We start from the raw sequence: 15,360 nt of genomic DNA on the forward strand, positions 1-15,360 counted from the left end.
TAAACATGATGCGTTTCTGCTTTGGTCTTTTCCGCAGCATTTTTTAGCCGCAACTCACTACGTGGAGCCTTGGTCTTGAAGGTTTTTTTTCTAGTTTGTATTTTCACTGCCATGAGTCACTACATCTAGCCTAAAGCATCACCTTCAGAAGGAAATCTTAACCTTAGAAAGTCATATAGAAATTTCACCTATACACTGGAAAGCAATCATATACAGTATATCTACATCAAAGTGTAACATATATGGTACTCCCCCATAGAGCTAATAGTCCGAAACCTGCTTTGTATGGTCCTAGATTACTTGTGACAGGTGTCAAATGGTCATTTATTCACTTTCACTGCTTTTCATTGGACAGGCATTTACAACAATCAGATTATTCCTGAAATGAATTGCTGAGCCTGTGGAAGCCGTAGAACAATGAGGCAGAACTCTCCATGACAAATAGTACAAACACCATGTTCCAGAACGGCATATGACAAGATGTAATCCCAAAAATTCAACAACCAAAAAAAACAAACTAACGTTGAGAAGGGAATCCAGAGAGCTAGAGCGAGGACAGTGTGGAGAGAGCCTCCTGCAGCAATGCCTTTACCAAGGCGTAGGTCATCTATTTTGGGGCAACAGCCCCCTTTGTCTTCTGCTGAGTGTTCTGGGGTTACCAATCGTAGGGTCAGCATTGGAAGTGCAAGTAACCTTCCCAGGCCACCAGGTGTGTATGTAGGAAGCGTCCCAACCGGAGGTGTAAGTAGCCTTGGCACTCGGGTATCTCGACGAGCCCTGGGCATCAGCAGTGTTTTTATGCAGGGACTTCGCAGTTCTGGCCCACCAGTTCCTTTTACCCAAAACTTGGAGAGAGGAAGAGCCCCCACATTTGAATCTTTGAATGGCTGCTTGGTGGAGTACATAGATAAAGTGAGAGCCTTAGAACAGGTGAACCGCGAGTTGGAAGAACACATCAGGGTTTATCTGGACAAAAAAGCATCAACTGTAAGCAGTTGGGGATCGCTCAGGGACAACTGGGAGAATATATACCATCAGGTAAGTGACATCCAGTCTGATTAGTAGTCTGTAAGTAACATTTGCATTTTATTGCATGACATTCTTCTATTGAAGCACAACCATGGTTGCCAGCCTCATATTTTATAGGGGGGGGGTTCTGTTTTTTTGACAGCTGAAATTTTTATGGAAACATTGGAAATCTATAATGAATCTTAAAAATCATATCTGTATTTCAGACCAATATAAGTATATTAGTAGCATGTTCTGTGAACTGTAAAGTGATAATTCAGTCTGAATAACCCACAAAAGCTCCTCCAATATAAAATAAATAAATCACCACTACAGCGATTTTACTGCAGCGGAAATGCTGCCGCAAATAAATGGGTTTAAGGCTGGGGCCTCACATTGCGGAAACGCAGCTTTTTTTGTCGCAGATTTTGTTGAGTTTTTTTGAGCCAAAGTCAGGAGTGGATTGAGTAGAAGGGAAAAGTATAAGAACTTTTTTTTAGAGTACCCATTCCTTTTGTAGCCATTCTTGACTTTGGCTCAAAAAACCGCAACAAAATCTGCAACAAAAGAAGCTGCGTTTCCGCAATGTGGGGGCCTTAGCCTTACAGTGCCTGCAAAGTGAATGGGATTCTGACTAATCCCATCCACACAATGCAGAAAAAAATCTGCTGCGGAAAAGCTGTGTTTTCATACACACCCACGTTTCTGACAATTGAGGCATGCCGATTTTACCAGCGGAAACTCTGGCGTTTTTCCCTATAGGTTTAATAAGGAAAGGAAATCCGCTGAGAAAAACTCAGGAAAAACGCAATGAAAAATGTTGTGGAAAAAAAACGTAATGCTTTTCTGCTGCAGTTTTTTCTGCAGTGTTTTGTAGCTGCATTTCGCTAAATGGGGCCTTAGCTGCACATCAAATTTTATTTTTTTTATATATACTAGAAATAAGTTCTTATTTTATGGACTGTCCAGGAAATCATAGCTGGCAGCCCTGGGGACAGCCCACTCATTGACACATACAACATTTAGCCTTGGGCTATACAGGGATTTGTGATAGTAAATTTTGAGCTGCCAGTCACAGTCGATGATAGAGAATGTTAACACATAGAAATCCAGCAAGTTTGGCTTTCTGCTGAATATTGAGGACATGACAACTTGCCAGTCACAATGTGATTACACTGATGGGTGAGATCCCGTTGTTTCTGACATTATACGGTCAGTGCTCCAGTATTTACCTGGATATCCCACTAATGTTACACAACTGTAGTAAATCTATGCAGGGATGACAGATATATCAGCTTGGGCAAAATGTGACTGAGATGTGACATAGCCTTAAACTTTGATGCCATGCCACCTCTTTATGATGTCTACACAAAAAAAACATACCAACCACATTCCTTTTTGTATGGTGCCCACATCACGTACAGAAAGAACTAGTGACCTGTCGATACAGAAGCTTTCTGCCAAGCCTAAGAGAACACTAGTCAGTGGGGTCCGCTGATATTGGGTGGGTGACTAATATTTTAGTGGTCCGTTGTTCTTGTCCTCCAATGGACCAAAACAACAGACTGGCTACACTAGTGTGAATCTATCATAAGGGACATTTCATTTATAATAGACTTTTCACAATGTTTTAGATTCGATAATTGATTAAATGCACCAACAATCCAAATCCGAGTAAAAATTCATAGAATTTGTCACAAGATGGCAGTAGATGCTCAACATAACTATTATTGAACATCCAGTCTGCTCCATGTGCTCACTTTTTACATTAATGTTGTTTATGAAAATTTCAATTGGTGGTCAGGGATTTTCATAAAGCACCCAAGTACCATACCTCACTTTTTCAATCCCTTCCGGCTCCATTGCTGCCCCTTTTGTGGTCCTGATCTTCTTTGCTTATGTGTCCTTTAGTGATGATGTCATATGATGATGTCATGTATAGCCATGATAGACAATCACCAGCCACAGATTATAAAAAAAAACAAAAAAAAAACTTGGACAAATGCTTTAAAATAAAGCATATTTCTCATGACTACAATAAAAAAGACCAGGATATAAGTCAGTGGATATATAGTGAAACTGCCAAGGGGTATTTGATGAAACGTATATCGTATATTCTCAAGAAGACATGTTACAGCACTTATCATTCCATAATGGTTTATCTTTACTTAGCCAACAGCTGGCCACAATTATCCAGTATGATCAATATGCTTTTGGCAAACTAATTTTGCCATTGGTCAGCCATGAATGATTGTTCGTTCATGGCATTAAGGCCGGGGCTCCATGTTCCGAAAATGCAGTGTTTGGCTGCAGCGGAATCTCTGCAGAAAAAAAGGCAAAATTTTACGCTACCTGGATGGGGTTCTGGCTAATCTCATCCACACATGGTATAAAAAAAAAATCTGTAGTGGCAGCAACACGGTGGCTCAGTGGTTAGTATTGCAGCACTGGAGTCATGGGTTCAAATCCTTCCAGGAGCAACATCTGCAAGGAGTTTGTATGTTCTCCCCGTGTTTCTGAGGATTTCCGCCCATACTCCAAAAACCTATTAATAGGGAAAAATGTACATTGTGAGCCCCATATAAAGCTCACAATATACATGTAAAAAAAAATCGCAGCATGTCAATTATACCTACGGAAGTGCTGGCATTTTCCATATAGAATGTCACAGGAAGTGAGAATAAAATATACCTTTTAATTAAATAGCCTAGACCGATATAGCAAATGTAAAAACAACTATAGCTGCGCTTAATGGTGACACAATGTGAACAAAGAAACTAGGTGTAAGGACTAGAGATGAGCAAGTAGTGAAATATGCGAGATTCGATATTCATTTCGAGTAGAGCCTCAATACTCGACTACTCGGTCGAATATCGAATCCCATTATAGTCTATGGGAAAAAATGCTTGTTTCAGGGGAAACCGCTATTCGACTAAAAGAGAGTCACCAAGTCCACGAGTAGCAGGAGGAGAGTGTTTAGGAGGAGCCAAGTGCAGTTGAGGAGTGTTGAGGAGGAGCGCTGTGCAGTTAAAGTGCATGGACCCCATAGACTATAACGGGGTCTGTGTGCTTGAAGTGCACTGCCCGCACAAATGACTCCTTCCAGATGGGATGCAAGCGCTAATGTGAACTGGCCCTAAAAGCAAAGTGGAAGGAGTAGAACACGGCATGGGGAGAATGATAGACCCGCAGGATAGTATTGCAGCATCCCTCCTGCAGAACCAGTGTTGATTGACTGAATGCTATACATTGTATAGCATTCGGCCAATCACGGCTGGTTCTGAAGCAGGCTCATCTTTGCTAGTTGGGAGAGCTGACAGCTTGCGGTTATGCGCGAGCTGACTTTTTCTCATAGGAATGCATTGACCAGCATTGATTGGCCGAATGCTATACAGTGTACAGCATTCGGCCAATCAACACTGGTTCTGCCGGAGGCTCGTCTGTGACGAGGCGGAATCTAAGATCGGACCACAATGAAGACTGCTGTGGTCCGACATAGTACTTGCAAATGTATTTGGTATTCTGTTAGGTCCCCATGTGGACTCCCCGAATGGATTACCAAACGCAGATGTGAACAAAGGGTAAGCCATCACCCTTTGAGCATAGAATTTTGTTTGGTGTTCAACCACATTGCTAATTTCATTAACATGAGAGTGGTGGTCTGATCTCCACTATCTAGTAGTAATAGCTTTGGTGTTATGAGTACATGGGCAGTAATAGAAATAGCTTCTCTTGGTTTTTGCCATTGATGATGGGATATTTTGTTCTTAATGTCTGATTATGAGGTCTGAGGTCTGTTATATTGTAGTAAAATAATGTCTTTGGACTTACTTAGTAGAAAATGTACTTAGAAAAAGTAATGTAACATTTCTGAGCTGCGGTTTTGTACATCGCAGTATGTCAATTACACCTACAGAAACGCCGCTATAATTGTTACTTAATCCATATTGTTCGGTTAGGTATGTGAATTTTAGTTCACCACTCCGTTAAGTGAAAAAGAGTAAGAATTCCTTTAGATTTCCATGGAGAGAAATCCAAATCAATTCTAAAGTATCCAAAAAGCTCTAGTGAAATGAATTGTGGTGGGATTAATGTATCATTCTCTAAGTTCTTTCTATATCAACAGCTTATATGGTATATAGGTAACTACACGGAAATGATGAATTTTTTTCATACCCAATTGTTACCCATATAACTTGTATAGTGAAAATCCATTATCTTAATAACATTAATTATTGTTAATTACATCTGAGTGAGACGGATCTAAGATCTGAAAGTTATCAATTCCTAGTGACACTGTAATAGTACAATCTATTCTGCGTTTTAGGGTACGGTTCTAGAGGAGGTACAGTACAGACCAAAAGTTTGGACACACCTTCTCATTCAAAGAGTTTTTTTTGTATTTTTATGACTATGAAAATTGTAGATTCACACTGAAGGCATCAAAACTATGAATTATCACATGTGGAATTATATACTTAACAAAAAAGTGTGAAACAACTGAAAATCTGTCTTATAGTCTCGGTTCTTCAAAGTAGCCACCTTTTGCTTTGATTCCTGCTTTGCACACTCTAGGCATTCTCTTGATGAGTTTCAAGAGGTAGTCACCTGAAATGCTTAGCTCTAGAGATGAGCGAGTACTATTCGAAACGGCTGTTTTGAAAAGCACGCACCCATAGGAATGAATGGAAGCGGCCAGCACACAGAGTTTGCCGGCAACCAGCCGCTTAACCCCCTGCATGCCAGCTACGTCCATTCATTCCTATGGGTGCGTGCCATTCAAAACAGCCATTTCGAATAGTACTCGCTCATCTCTAGTGCTAAGCATCACTGGGAACTCCTTCAAGACTGTTGGAAGACCATTTCAGGTGACTACCTCTTGAAGCTCATCAAGAGAATGCCAAGAGTGTGCAAAGCAGGAATCAAAGCAAAAGGTGGCTACTTTGAAGAACCGAGAATATAAGACATATTTTCAGTTGTTTCACACTTTTTTGTTAAGTACATAATTCCACATGTGATAATTCATAGTTTTGATGCCTTCAGTGTGAATCTATAATTTTTATAGTCATGAAAATACAGAAAACTCTTTGATTGAAAGGTGTGTCCAAACTTTTGGTCTGTACTGCATATAGAATTACAAGTCACCTGTTTTTTTTATACCAATGTCGCTGGGTTCACACCAGCGTTCGGTGTCCGTATTAGGTTTCCATCTTCTGCTGGCAGAAGACGGAAAGCTGTCATGCCGAGTCCGGCCGTGAATGCCGGTGAGCGTTTTGAGCTCTCTGCGGCGAAACCGTTTTTTTTAAACCGGACACAGAGTACTGAATGTCTGGCTCTGTGTCCGGTTAAAAGAAAAACGGTTTCGCCGCGGAGAACATAAAACGCTAACCGGCGCTCACGGCTGGAGACTTTGAAAGATGCCGGCAGGTTTTCGTCTCCTGCCCTGTTTTGTGCAGGAAATGGAAACCTGCAGAATGGAGTCCCGGGCGCAGATGTGAATGAGCCCTGAATTGTATATATTTTGTAATGATACGTCTGACAATATCTGTCATCTGATTATGTGATTTCTCTCTATTTAATATATTTGAAGTATTTTTTATCAATGAAAGATACAATTGACCATTTATTGTTACATGTACAATTTGCTGGTGTCAAAGAACGGCATATATGAATTTTTCATGTTCCCTTTTTAAATGTCTTGCACCCCACTTCTATACAAGTGGATATCACGTGCGAATTACACAAGCTTACAATCTATGGGATTCACGCTGAGCCCTGACACATGAAACTGGATATGTATATTCATATATCAGTGTTCAGTGTGCTTCACATTTTTTCGGGGTTTTTTTTACTGAAGGGAAAAACTGATGCCATCCAAGTGCATTCACATCTATGGGGGCTTCAAATGCATTACTTTCCAATGGCACGGATGATTATAGAACAGGTCCTACTGTTCCATGTCATTGGAACAGAATGGATTGGAAGCCGCCATAGATTGGAGTGCATAATAGAATACATTCTGCTACAAACTTGGCCCCACCCTCGGTTGTGTGTATGGGTCTATATGGTAGTGTGCATTTATGTGTATGTGAGAAAATGATCCATACATTTCAGGAAATGAGCCTGGAGTTTTGCATCTGGACTCACAAACCCTCACACGGACCCATAATAGTACACAGTATAAGACCATAGAAAAAAAAACTATGGTTGTGTGCATGTAGCCTAAGACTGAGATCACACATTGCAGAAAAGCAGCATTTTTTTGCAGATTTTTCTATAATTTTCTGAGCCAAACCTAGCAGCAGATTTAGAAGGTAGAAGTATAAGGGTTTCCTTTATATTTCCTATTTCTTTTGAAGAAATTGTATTTGCTCAAAAATAAGCCAAAAAACCCCACACAAGTCAAAAAACTGAAGGATCTCTGAAGACTGAACACTGATGGCTGTGTCTTTTTTTCACTGATCCGTTGACATGCTGAGATTTTCTCCGCACAGATTGGCAGTGAAAACAAGTGACATAAATATACTTGCAGTATGCACCATATTATTTGTGTCACATGTGGCGATACCTCTACTAGCAAAAATCAGACGGTAGAATTAAAGATTTTCTGATTCCCAATATCCTACTTACTAAAGGCATTGTGTGAAGACCTCTGTCCCCATTATGGTTATATCATGCATGACATGAAAATATGACTGACTGCCAAATCGTCCACATTTGAATAAACTCTTACAATTCTAGTTTAGTTCTTCTCTAGTCTTACTTTATTTGCTCTTTTTGGCCGGAAACGCCGCGATTTGGCTGCAGCGGAAACGCCGTGAGATAAATTGCAGCATTTTACAGTATCTGCTAAGTGGATGGGATTCATGCGAATCCCATGCCCACTTTGCGTTTCAAACCATAGCACGAACACTCTGCAATTTACAAAATCGGCGCGGTTTTGGAAATCGTAGCATGACAATTGTATCTACGGAAGATTTAATGGTAGCAGAAAGTCTACTGAGGAAAACTCCGTGAACTATCTGTTCAAAGTGCTGTGGAAAGAACCGCGATGCATTCCCTCCATGGGTTTTCCCATAGCACTTTAGCGCTGCGTATCGTCCCGTGGGGCCTTAGCCTTTAAGAGGCTTAGGCTTTTCTTTGCACAGATCTTACACCATAGAAAGGATATATTACTGCTTCTTATAGAATTTTTTCACATTTCAGACTGGGGCGGAGATTTTTTTTTTAACGCAATGTATTCAGAAAAATATGTATTTTTTTTACTTTTAAATATATAAAGTTATCAGAAATCATAAAATGACCCGAATACTTAATTTATTTTGCATGATTGCCTAATTTTACAGGTGGGAGATGCTGTTTTGGAGAATGCTCGGCTTATGCTGCAGACAGAGAACATACAAGCATGTGCAGAAGATTTTAAAGAAAGGTATTTGTATGTCTATCAAACATGTAAAACCCAATGATATTTTATATTGCTGTTGTTGACAGGTCCCACTCATAGTAAATGATGCCTCTATGAGAGCCAGTGGGCAGGACATTTAGGGACCTGGACACTATTGGTGGAAATAAAACACCACCATATCGTACCCAAATAATTACTGAATGGTGATGCCAAGCGAACCGTAGATTCATTAAGACCTGGACTATAGTCTAAAACATTACCCATTCATGCTTGTGGACATGTAGACATGTAAAAATGAACCAATAATAGCATAAACTGGGGTGCAGTCTTGGGCTAAGGCCCCACATTCCGGAAATGCAGCTTTTTTTGTTGCAGATTTTGTTGCGATTTTTTGAGCCACTCAGAAGAGGATTGAGCAGAAGGGAAAAGTATAAAAGCTTACTAGATATTTCCCATTCCTTTTGAAGCCATTCTTGCCTTTGGCTAAAAAAAAAAAAATCAGCAAGATCTGCAGCAAAAAAAGCTGCATTTCTGCAACATGGAGTCTCAGCCTTATGTTGGTTTTCTATATACTGCTTCCTAATAACCATATATCCTCCAGATACACAGTGATAGATAATACTTACAGCTTCCATATAATTTGTCTTTCCAATGATCTATGGGGTTGGTGTAGAGTTGTAACATCCCTAGTGGTCTTAGCAATTAAGAGGATAATGGTAATAATAACCCTATGGTCTATGGAAGTGAATGAATTAATCCCTTGTGATAGGGAAATTGAAGGCTTAATGGAAACCTACCTGCTGGTCTAGAATAGTACAAAAGTTTATGCTCACTAGTTATTTGGTGTGGGACTGAGGCCCAAGTTGCGCAAACACAGCTTCTTTTGTTGCAGATTTTGTTGTGTTTTTTTGAGCCAAAGCCAAGAATGGATTGAGCAGACGGGAGAAGTATAAAACTTCCTATATATTCTCTATTCCCTCTGTAAACATTTTTGGTTTTGGCTCAAAAAAAACCGCAGCAAAATCTGTAACAAAAAAAGCTGTGTTTTTACAATGTGGGGCCTCAGCCTTACATACTTTTTCTTATCCTCACTGAACATACTGGATATGGAAAGGAAGTCATTGCTAATTTTATTAATATTAATTGATCAGATTCATTCCATGAACCTTGTTTGTAGTTAAAGGTTTAGTACACATTCACAATCGACCTTTGTACCTACACACACACCTTGTGTTACACATAATTCTGAAAGACATACACTCATGAGAAAAACAATTCTATATCTTTGTGTATAAGCACATAATAAGAAAACATCTGGTCCTTAAAAATTTTTAAATTAGGCAAATAAACCTCAGATGAAAAACAACACAGAAACACAAACTCCACTGTTACTATAGTTATTCAACAAAAAAACAAAAAAAAAGAAAAAACCATGTGTGATAAACCAAGTCCACCCCATGAATCAAAATCTTGTAGATACACCTTTAGCAGCAAAAACTTAAAGGGATTCTACCATTAAAATCTAATTTTTTGTCCCTAACACGTAAGCATAGCCTTAAGAAAGGCTATTCGTCTCCTACCTTTAGATGTCTGCGTCCACGCCGCCATTCTGTAGAAATCCTGGTTTTCGCAGGTATGCAAATGAGTCCTCTCGCAGCACTGGGGGCAGGCCCCAGCGCTCAAACAGCACTGGGGGCATCCCCAGTGCTGCAAGAGAACTCTCCAGTGCTGCCTCCATCTTCTTCAGGAATGGGTCTTTTTCACGTCTTCTTCCAGCGGTGGCTTCAAATTTCTAGGCCTCAGGCAGCCAACTGTGCATGCATGTTGCATGTTTGCCTGTTGTCAAACGCTTTTTCAAGCCTAGTATGCCTAGTACGCCGTCTACTGATTGGTGAGTGCCCACCCATATCTCTCTTTATTTTTTTATATCTGCAAACTGTTGTTCTAAGGGTTGTGAGCACCACCGTTCATCAGAAGTGTTTCCGATCCACAAGGACTTATCACTAATCAGTGGATTACTATTTTTGCCTACATTATTGGAGCGAGCAGAGCCGTCTACTTTCGTCCTTTGTTTCTTGCCAATTTTATTTATCATGTGTTGTTCATCTTAAGCTGTATCTAGCTATTCTTAAGAGCTTATAAGGACTACTTTTTTTTTTTATTATACATTATATTATATAAAACCCAACAATTGAAAGAGAATGGACTTTGCGTTTCTCATGACATTCAATGGAAGGTCCAAAGGATCAATCTATGGAAATTGTATTTGTTGTCTTTTGTCATGGCCTTTTAATGTCAACATTACTGATCTGGGGCAGTTAAGTATTTAGACTGGGTTCAGACGGAGTTTTTTGGACCAGATTTTGAGGCGGAGGCCACCTCAGAATCCGGTCCAAAAAATGGCTAGCCGCGACTGGATGCCAGTGCAGTGCATACAGTGCACCGGCATCCAGTAGCGGCATTCCACTCCGGCTTAGGCCCAACTGAATGGGCCTAGTCGGGAGGGAGTGTCGCGAGGCGGACGTCCACGGCTGATTCAGCCACAGCATTCGCCTGTAGAAAAGGCATGTCACTTCTTTTTTCTATGAGCGGAAACAAACTGCTGGCGGAAAAAGGAAATGACCAGATCCCATTGATTTCAATGGGATGCGGTTTTTTGAGCCGGATTCTGACGCGGATTCCGCATCAAAATCCGGCGCAAAAAACCCTGTGTGAATCCGGCCTTAAGGTTTCATACTTGGTGTCTAGTAGTTTGCACACTTGTCTGGGCTCCACCATCCCTCTCTTCCTCCCTGTGATGGTCTGCAACTTCTTCATCCTACAGAGATCAGTACAGGCAAAGAATAGATGAGAAACAGAAGTATACAGTAAATGTATCTTATTCTAACATAAAATGCAGCTGCAACTTTTTTTCTATTAACTAAGAATAACAGTGGAATGTATAATGATATGGTGGTGTAATAGGCCTGGCAACGTACATGAACCTCAAATTACTTAATCCTGAAATTATCTGATCTCATGGAGTCACTAATTAAATGAACTTGTCAGCCAGCAATTGTTTTAATAATGGAACAACCATAAAGAAATGCTAAGGAAACTGTCCTGCGTACAATAATCTGAATAAGCACCAATAGAAAGCTGAAATTGTAACACAGACATTAAAGAGGATCCCTAACTTAATTAAAGGGAATGTATCACCTATATTTGTTTATAAAAAAAAAAAAAACAGATAGTGAAACATATTACTTGTTTCAAATATGTTTTTATTTTCTGATTTTAGATGGTTTTATTCAATTTTTTATACAGGTTTATAGGGGGGTAACCATCTTGTCTGTACTGCTAACAGCATTTAGGCTGAGCCCTGACATGGAAATGCAGCTGCTTTTGTTGCAAATTTTGCTGCGTTTTTCTTTTTTATCCAAAGCCAAAATTGGTTACAATAGGAATGAGAAATATAGAAAGTGCTTATACTTCTACTTTACAGTACCAGCTGTCAGGGTCTGGGGTTGCTAGGTGGGGTGGCATAGACACACAAGTCCAGTTTCTTTAGTCCAAAACAAAGGCAGAGTTTTATTTTCACTCAAAAATATAGTGCAGCAACAAAAGGAAACAATACAAAAATAAATACCTGCCCGGCTAGGCTCTAACTAAACATAGAATAGGTTACCTCACCTAGAATAACAGAAATCCAAAAGCCAGTAGAATGACTCAGGACACAGCTCCAAAAATACGACCTGTTTCTTTGGCTCTCCAGCCAAGCTCTGTCCCAAAGTCTGCTGCTGGAGCTGGCTTCTTAAGATCCCTTGACGAGGAGACTCTCTGCAACTGAGTCACTGCTGGAACATCCCCAAAGTGTGGACTGGAGGGAGGTGGAATGACAGGTCCCACTACCAACCTACCTGCCATTCCTAAAAATCCAGCCCAATATGCTCAGCAGATGAAAGTTGTCTGCTGAGAACAAACATTCCTTCTGGAGTTTTCTCATCTCACCCAGCTTAGTAGTCTGGGTGAGATGTACACCCCCTCCATTACCTGGCCAGCCATCGGCTTATACAGCATAGTGAATGAGATTCTGGCTAATTGGATCCACACACTGTGAAAAAGAAAACCCGCTAGGTGTTAATTTTACTTGCAGAAACTCCTGAGTTTTTTATAGATTTATTAGGGGAAGAAAAATCACAAAGAAAAACACGGCAAAAACCCAAAGAATCCCATCCATCTATTGCAGAAAAATAGGCACAGCAGAAATCCTGCTATTTCCAAAACCATTGTTTTTTGGCATTTTCTTTATCGGTATAATTGAAGAAGAAAGTCTGCAAAGGAAAATTCTGCGGGCTTTCTGTTTAAAGTGTTGCAGTAAAAACTGTGATGCGTTTCCTGCAGCAATTTTTTGCTGTGGCCCGAGGTTTAAAGGGAGAGTTTGCTAGCCTGCCATGTGATATGGGAAGAGGCCATTGTGAAGGGGGACGGGGATAGAAAGTGAGCTGAGTTATCAGTATACAGATAATATCTGTCATTATAATACTATGCTAATAATGAGGTGAATGCTTCAAGCTAAGGCCCCACATTACAGAAACGCAGCTTTTTTGGTTGCAGATTTTTGAGCCAAAGTCAGGAGTGGATTGAGCAAAATGTACAAGTATAAATACTTCATATGCATTTCCCATTCTTTTTTAAACCATTCTTGACTTTGGCTCAAAAAAAGCAACAAAATCTGCAACAAAAGCTGCATTTCCGAAACGTGGGGCCCTAGCCTCAAAGCCATTTCCTACAAAATAAGAAGTATCAGCCTATTATTATGCCAAAGGTGTAGCAAGAAACACATTGATTGCCTCTTGTATGCATCAGCCTTATTACATAAACTAAATGGGGATGAAGGCTCTCTACTGTGATCTTTCCCCCCCCCCCCATTCAGATGCATGGATTATTGGCATCACTGTCCTGGTTATAGGGGGCGCTGTACTGCTGGTCATTGCCATCTCTTAACCTGCTTAAAGTATGCAATCAGCCAACCAGCAAGTGTTTATTGGTTGGTCAGCTGATAGACACCACCTTTAGATCATCTAACAGGGACTTTAGTGGACTGGGGGAAAACTTAAGGACATTCCAATTTTTAAAAATATAGATACTGATATGAAAAATAAAAAAAATCTTGCAAAAAGTTTTTGCATAAAAACAAGGTCATTTTCTGATCACACATTCCCTTTATAAAAAGATGGACACTGTATATATTGTGTACAAAAGAGTGGGTGACTTACAAATAGCGAGTGTTCTCTAGTACTGATGCACTGCCCACATCCAGATCTTCTCCAAGTACATTCTGACCTCTCCCAATCTGAAAATGGCTGCTAATGGAAGAATATCTGATGCAACTCTTTCTAGTCTTTCCATTATAATGCACTGCAGCTGTGTTTCTAGATGCTCAACTACAGATGGAAGCCCGGTGTAGCACTTATATCTGCACTCGCAAAGTAGGAAACTAATATGCATGTGGTGTGTTAGATCAGCAGACGCCGACGGACAGGGATGCATTACATGCCCCTACACAATCAGCAATTTTTAAGATATCCTTGATATTGAATGAATGAATGAATGAATGAATGAATGAATGAATGAATGAATGAATGAATATATATATAAATTTATAAATATATAAATTTAATAATAAAAAGAGATAAAACCTCACTATAATAATTTTTTACATAGTTTTTTCTTTCCCTGAATATGTATCTATCTATATATATGTATAAAACTCAAATTCTGTAGTAGTCTGCTCTATACAAATCCACAGTTCTTGCCCGATTTGGGCGAAATTTGGCACGCCTCCTCTCCACCCACAGGAGCAGAATACTGCGCACGTTACATCTTGTTAGTGCCTCCCCCCCACCCCATCGTATGATTGGGGCCCCCGAAGTTAGGCCCTATACATATAATGGGGAAATGTGAAGGTGAAAGTGCTGAGGGGAAAACAACAGTTGTGACTGACAGGGACAGATTGTAGCGATGGCGCCAAAGAGTGGCTGCTAAAGGGGCCGCACCACCACACACAACACACAACACCATATAAACATCACACAGACAGCACACATACACCAACCCACAAGCACAACACCACACAAATACCACAACACACCACACAAACATCAGACCACTCTAGACACACAAAACACAAACAGCACCCTACAAATACCACAACACCACCTCATAAATACCACACACACACATGCATGCAAGCACCACACACACATGCGAACACACTCAGATGGATGCACACGGACGAACATAGCACATGCGTACTCACAAACAACTACTGCACACATGGACACTTGCACTGCGCATGCAGAAACACATGGATCACATGTGCATATACACGCATACATATACACGGACCACACACGCATACAAACAGGTGGATCAGACATACACATACAAATGCACGGACCACATACGCACATGCACACACACATACATACACATGGATCACACGCGTGCACACACATACACGCCATACACTGACAAAACACATCTAGTAATATATAGAAAAATCTTTTTGTATTTCAGTACATTATATGCTTAGAAAATCTATATTACACATACAACATATTGTCATATAGACATCCCTCTATAAACCAAAATATTATGTAGGCACAATACAAATACTATTGCAGTCTGGTATAAGAAAAAAAACCTCTGCTGAAACTAATAGAGCTTATGGCTCAGTTACTGGAATAATATCCTTGCTGAACCAAACTAACATCCTTGGGTTCAATTCCCATCTAACACCATAAAAATAAATAAAGTTAAACTTTAAATTGATGGAGGATGTCACAGCAATCTCCTCATTAATATTCTGCACTGAGGTGATGTCAACCGGGTGAAATAGACTATTCATTGGGAGAGGAGGCCTCAATCCTAGGTTAGTGGACATGTCTAGACCTTGACAGTCT

At 40.1% G+C, this 15,360-nt stretch overlaps 1 protein-coding gene across 1 annotated transcript in view; it reads left to right on the forward strand.

Moving 5' to 3' along the window:
* The first annotated feature begins 473 nt into the window (after positions 1–473).
* BFSP2 (beaded filament structural protein 2) overlaps positions 474–15,360 on the forward strand; it is a 29,145-nt gene continuing 14,258 nt past the window's right edge. The window contains exons 1-2 of the mRNA XM_075271288.1: positions 474–1,038; positions 8,355–8,437. Coding sequence (XP_075127389.1) covers positions 583–1,038; positions 8,355–8,437 — 539 coding nt within the window. The 5' untranslated portion in view covers positions 474–582. The remainder of the gene's footprint in view (positions 1,039–8,354; positions 8,438–15,360) is intronic.

Source organism: Leptodactylus fuscus, chromosome 4 (assembly GCF_031893055.1).
Source record: "Leptodactylus fuscus isolate aLepFus1 chromosome 4, aLepFus1.hap2, whole genome shotgun sequence".
Taxonomy (NCBI): Eukaryota; Metazoa; Chordata; class Amphibia; order Anura; family Leptodactylidae; genus Leptodactylus; species Leptodactylus fuscus.